The sequence below is a fragment of the Apodemus sylvaticus genome, chromosome 22, assembly GCF_947179515.1.
Source record: "Apodemus sylvaticus chromosome 22, mApoSyl1.1, whole genome shotgun sequence".
Classification (NCBI taxonomy): Eukaryota; Metazoa; Chordata; class Mammalia; order Rodentia; family Muridae; genus Apodemus; species Apodemus sylvaticus.
The window spans coordinates 9,597,960-9,604,855 of NC_067493.1; the positions used below are offsets into that span (position 1 = coordinate 9,597,960).

General features: G+C 34.5%; 1 protein-coding gene across 1 annotated transcript; it reads right to left on the bottom strand.

Moving 5' to 3' along the window:
- Positions 1-5,354: 5,354 nt before the first annotated feature.
- On the bottom strand, positions 5,355-6,203 carry LOC127673277 (olfactory receptor 14J1-like). Its single transcript, XM_052168853.1, has one exon. It carries the CDS (start codon positions 6,201-6,203, stop codon positions 5,355-5,357), a length of 849 nt encoding a protein of 282 aa, XP_052024813.1.
- Between the last annotated feature and the right edge of the window lie 693 nt (positions 6,204-6,896).

Genomic DNA, 6,896 nt, shown 5'->3' on the forward strand with positions numbered 1-6,896 from the left:
CCTTGCATTTGGGGCATTTTTTAATACAAGCATTAAAAAAAATTATTCTTTTTTAAATGAATTGCAAATTTTTTTGTTTGGCAGTCTACATCAAAGCTTTTGTTGCTTGTTTTAAAAAAGACAAGCTATTTAATGTCAAAGAACAAAACATTCCCAAAATTGTTTTATATATTTGAAAGATCAATAATCTCAAAGAAAATAACTTTATTTCTAAAATTAAGACATTCAACATATCTAGGACAGAAGACAACAAAATACTTATAAACCAAATATTAGCTACTTACCCAAGTCATTTGGTAATAATAAGCCAATATGGTATCAGCCAAAATTTATAAATGAATGCTCATGTAAATAAATCTAAAATATAAGGTTAGAAAATGGAATTGATTTGCAAATGTTGTAATTCAGACAACTAATAAAATAACAAGGTAGCACAAGTATTTCAGAAAATATGCATTCAAAAAGAATAAAATGTAATGGACATGCTTCTTAAGATGGATAGAACAGGCCAATGTCTGAGGAGGTAAAAGGCCTGGTGATCAGTCATTTGTGATTGTATTTTGAAAATCTAGACTGACCAACTTTTGTTAATATATGTGTCAAAAAACTAAGTCTAAATATACTATATACAAAATTTGAATAAACTGGCCTGAATAATATAAATAGATAGTGAAGACTTGTTTTACCACTTTAAAATGAGAGATCATCGTTCTTATGAAGCTTCTTATAAAAAAGAAAAGAAATATATAAGAGGGATACCTGGGTTCTTTCCAGCTTCTGGCAATTATAAATAGGGCTGCTATGAACATAGTGGAACATGTATCCTTATTACATGCTGGGGAATCTTCTGGGTGTATGCCCAGGAGTGGTATAGCAGGATCTTCTGGAAGCGAGGTGCCCAGTTTTCAGAGGAACCACCACACTGATTTCCAGAGTGGTTGTACCAATTTGCAACCCCACCAGCAGTGGAGGAGTGTTCCTCTTTCTCCACATCCTCGCCAACACCTGCTGTCTCTTGAATTTTTAATCTTAGCCATTCTTAATGGTGCAAGGTGAAATCTCAGGGTTGTTTTGATTTGCATTTCCCTAATGGCTAATGAAGTTGAGCATTTTTTAAGATGCTTCTCCGCTATCCGAAGTTCTTCACGTGAAAATTCTTTGTTTAACTCTGTACTCCATTCCTTAATAGGGTTATTTGGTTTTCTGGAGTCTAACTTCTTGAGTTCTTTATATATATTGGATATTAGCCCTCTATCTGATGTAGGGTTGGTGAAGATCTTTTCCCAATTTGTTGGTTGCCGATTTGCCCTTTTGATGGTGTCCTTTGCCTTACCGAAACTTTGTAATTTTATGAGGTCCCATTTGTCAATTCTTGATCTTAGAGTATCCCTCAACAGAAGAGTGGATGCAAAAAAAATGTGGTATATATACACAATGGAGTACTGTTCAGCCATTAGAAACAATGAATTCATAAAATTCTTAGGCAAATGGATGGAGCTAGAGAACATCATACTAAGTGAGGTAACACAGACTCAAAAGATGAATCATGGTATGCACTCACTAATAAGTGGATATTAACCTAGAAAACGGGAATACCAAAAACATAATCCACACATCAAATGAGGTACAAGAAGAACAGAGGAGGGGCCCCTTGTTCTGGAAAGACTCAGTGAAGCAGTATAGGGCAAAACCAGAACAGGGAAGTGGGAAGGGTTGGGTGGGAAAACAGGGGGAAGGAAGGGGGCTGATGGGACTTTCGGGGAGTGGGGGTCTAGAAAAGGGGAAATCATTTGAAATGTAAATAAAAAATATATCGAATAAAAAATTAAAAAAAGAAATATATAAGAGTTTAATATATGAAAACTAACAAGTATTATCGATGTGTTTGTTCTATTGAGCTCACATACATTTGAACAAATTTTTCACAGGTGGATTCAGATTATTGCTGTAATAAAAATCTCAACCGATTCCAGTGCTGTTTATCACTATGTTCCAGATATCTGGCAGGATTTCTGTCTGTATTCATAGCTCTTCATAAACTAGTAAAATCATGAGAGCTTTAGAAGCTCCATGCTTCTCCAATGCTTTGGATCAACATTGTTAATTGATACAAAAATGACTTATTTGTAGAAAGCAGTATGGTCAGATCGTTTAAGAGAGTTGAATATTTTGTGCACCTTGATCCAGTAAACCTGTTCATTAGAATTATATAGACAAACGTTGATAACTTACTAATGCAAGTATCAAATGACTTAACAATAATTAAGAATTGAAGATAATTTATATAGGAAAAATGAGGTAATACATACAGATAAATTTTAAATTGAAAACTAGTTCAGGAAAAATTTAAACATAAGACTATGCAATTTTATCTACTGATGTCATATACATTTAAACCATTATGTATATTAACAAAAATAATTTTAAAATAAAAAAATTAAAAATAAATTGTTGACTTAAAATTATAACTTGGTGTTGGACCTAGAGCTATTAGTATTACATTTGTGTTTTTATTTTTGTGATATTGCCTCTGCAAAAGTGATAGGAATTATACTGAGGTAGTCAGTGTGTCTGCATGTGTATGTGTGAGAAAATATAAAGTAGACATGGGGCCTAAGATTAGTGGAGCATCTAGGACAGAAGCCTTCCCTCTGCCATTTGCACCAGGGAGCTAGGAGACTCCAGAGCCTTCTGTGCTCAGTGAAGCAGCTGTTTCAGCCACTGTTTGCACCAGGGAGCATGGAGACTCCACAGCCTTCTGTGCATAGCCTGCCAGAAGAGAGAGATCTCCCAGCAGTGCTTTCACTTTTGAGCTCAGAGGAGTAAGGGCACAGGATTACAGGCCTACAGGAGGAATAAACTCCAGCCAGAGACAATGTCAACAAGCACCAGGTGGCAAAAGGCAAGCACAAGAACCCTACCAACAGAAACCAAGGCCACATCGCAGCATCCGAACCCAGTTCTCCCACCACAGCAGGTCCCGGACACCCCCAACACACTGTAAAAGCAAGAGCTGGATTTAAAACCATATCTCATGATGCTTATAGAGGGCTTCAAGAAAGACTTAAATAACTCCCTTAAAGAAATACAGGCAAACATCAGTCAACAGTTACAGCCCTTAAAGAGGAAACACAAAAATCCCTTAAAGAAATACAGGAGAATGGGTCAACAGGCAGAAGCCCTTAAAGAAGAAACACAAAAATCCCTTAAAGAATTACAGGAAAACACAAACAATCAAATGAAGGAATGGAACAAAACCATCCAGGATCTAAAAGTGGAAGTAGAAACAATAAGGAAATCAAAAAATGAGACATCTCTGGAGATAGAAAACCTTGGAAAGAATTCAGGATTCATCAACAACAGAATACAAGAGATAGAAGAAAGAACCTCAGGTGCTAAAGATAGAATAGAAAACATTGACTCAACAGTCAAAGAAAATGCAAAATGCATAAAGCTGGTAACCTAAAACATACAGGAACTCCAGGGCACAATAAGAAGACCAAATCTAAGGATTATAGGCATAGATGAGAGTGAGGATTTACATCTTAAAAGCCCAGTAAATATCTTCAACAAAATTATAAAAGAAAACTTCCGTAACCTAGAGAAAGAGATGGCCCTGAACATACAAGAAGCCTTCAGAACACCAAACAGACTGGACCAGAATAGAAAGTCCTCCTGGAACATAATAATCTAAACACCAAATTCACTAAACAAAGAATACTAAAAGCAGTAAGGGGAAAAGGGCAAGTAACTTATAAAGGCAGACCTAACAGAATCACACGAGACTTCTCACCAGAGACACTGAAAGCTAGAAGATCCTGGACAGACCTCATAAAGACCCTAAGAGAACACAAATGATAGCCCAGGCTACTATACCCAGCAAAATTCCCAATCATCATAGAGGGAGAAACCAAGATATTCCATGACAAAACCAAATTTACACAATATCTGTCCACAAATCTAGCCCTACAAAGGATAATTGAAACTGCCAACACAAGGAGGGAAACTATACCCTAGAAAAAGCAAGAAAGTAATCTTCTTCCAACAAACCCAAAAGAAGATACACACACAAACATAAAAATAACATTAAAAACAACAGGAAGCAACAATCACTATTCCCTAATCTCTTAACAATGGACTCAACTCCCCAATAAAAAGACTAAGACTAACGAAATATTTCTCATGTAAATCTTCAATTTTATCAGAAAATGTTTGTAATTCCCCTTTTAATTAATTTAGTAATGTCTTTATGTCTACCATTTTATCTGCATTATTTTTCATGGTAATCTTAAATTTTAATATGTCTTTATGTACTTCCTCTATTTTATCAGAAATGTTTTCAATGTAAATCTTTGATTTTATCACAGATGTTTCTAATTCCATCTTCAATTAATTTAGAAAGAGTTTTTATATCTACCATTTTATATATAAAACTTTCCATGAAATAGTCAATTTTAACAAGTTTGTCTATATACTTCTTGAATTTTACCAGAAGCATTTTCCATGTAAATCCTCAATGTTATCTGAAAATATTTATAATTCCGCCCTCAAGCAACTTAGAATTATCTTTATGCCAATCATTTTATCTATATAATATCCATGTTAATCTTTAATTTTAACATGATTTTCTATATATTTCTTCGATTTTATCAGAAATATTTTCCATGTGAATCTTCAAGTTTATAAGAAAATGTTTATAATTCCATTTTCAATCAACTTAGGAATACTTTTATACCTACCATTATTATATCTATATAAAATTTTCCATGATAATCTTCAATTCTAACATGTTTTCTACATTTTTCTACAATTTTATCAGAAATATTTTCCATGTAAATCTTCAATTCTATCATAAAATGTTTCTATCCCATATTTCAATTAATTTAGCAATGTTTTACATATCCACCACTTTACCCTTTAATTTTCCATGAAAATTGTCAATTTTAATGTGTTTATCTAAAATATTTTCCATGTAAATCTTTAATTTCATCATAAAGTGTTTTTACTTCCCTTTTCAATAAATTAAAAAATTTAAAAAATTTAAAATTATAAATAAAAGGTAGTGATTCCATATTATAAGATTTTTAACTTTTTTTAATATGAAGGAACAACACTTTTAATACTAAATGCAAACAAATTAGACAATGTTCTTCCAAAAGGATATGATTACATAACATTGTTTATCTATAGGGAAAAAAATTATTGTTAGATAACATTAGAGTTTGAAGAAATCCCAGTGACTAAAATCATTCATGTGCAAAATTAAACAGTCAGAAATAACAGGAGCAAATTCTAAGCAGTGAATTTTCTACTAAACAGTAACTTCCTTACAACACTCTTTATGGTCTCATTTCTCAGACTATAAATAACAGGGTTGAGAGTTGGAGGCAGTACTGTGTAAAAGATAGAGAATAAAACCTCAAAGGAATGGGAGAGTCTGAGGCTGGGGTTAGATATGCAAAGGTTCCTGTAGAAATAAACAATGAAACAACAAAAAGATGGGGTAGGCAAGTAAAGACCTTAGACCTGCTTTCAGCAGAGGGCATCCTGAGAACTGTGGAGAATATGTGGACATAGGAGATGACAATCCCAATAAAGCAGGCAAAGGCCATTGCAGACAGGAAATCAGCCACTCCCATTGTTACAATGTGATCATTAGAGCAGGAGAGGTTAAGCAACTGGGGGACATCACAGAAGAGTTGGTGAATTATTCTGTCTCCACAGAATCTGATAGAGAGCATACTTGCTATGTATAATAAACCTGTGATGCCTCCACATAGCCACACAGCTGCCACAGCAAAGGTGCACTTTCTAGGATTCATGATAATCTCATAGTGCAGTGGGAGGCAGATGGCCATATAGCGGCCATAAGATATCACTATGAGAATGGCCATCTCACTACTGGCAAAACCTGTGAAGAAAAAAATCTGCAGCAGGCACTGTCCGTATGAAATGTATCCACTTCCTGCCAGGGAACTGTCAACATACTGGGGAACTGTGACAGAGAGGGATGAGAAGTCCAGAATGGAAAGGTGCTTCAGAAAGTAATACATTGGAGACTGGAGCTGTGGGTCCAGTGTTGTGATGGTGATAATGATGAAGTTCCCTGCTGAGCCAAATAGGTGTGCCACCAAGAAGAACAAAGAATGCAAGATCTGCAGCTCATGCTTGTCAGAGAACCACATGAGGAGAAATCCGTTCATTGTGGTTATATTTTTCACAATCATTTTGAAAACAAGTATTGTGGTAGGAGCTGGAGAATAAAATAATATATTAAATTCTAGAAAAAGTCCCTGAGGCATTATTTATTTTTCATCACTATATCTTTCAATAATTAGTCTCTATATTTAAAATATGCATCATCAATACTTGTTGAGAAACTTAAATGAGAACACATTGTTCTCATCTCCACACTATTCACTCATAAAGGAGTAGTTACAGGTGAATGTACCAGTGGGACATGACTGGGTTCTTTTAAGGAATGTGGTTTTATTTGCCCCATGAAAAAGCACTGTTCCACTGACACAGTTGAAATCCATTGCTTTACTTGAAGCCATTAAGAGTCAGTGATGGACTGTGGAATGAGTTTTTGAACATAGATTAGGTGGGTGATGTAAAACTTGGACAGGCTTCCATGCTAGCAAATGAAATAGGCAGTTATAGGAAATATACCCAGAATTAAAATATGGTTTGATTGTCCAGTGGAAACAGATATTCCCTCTTAGTAAACAATACCGTCATTATAACAAGAGGATATTGTTTATTGTAGAATCAAGTGTATAAAAATCTTTTGATTACTATGCAGGAGTTCTTGAAATAAATAAGAAAAATACTTCTGCAAAGGGAATACTCACATGACGCTCTTAATTTAGATATTCTATTTCATTTTAAGGAAT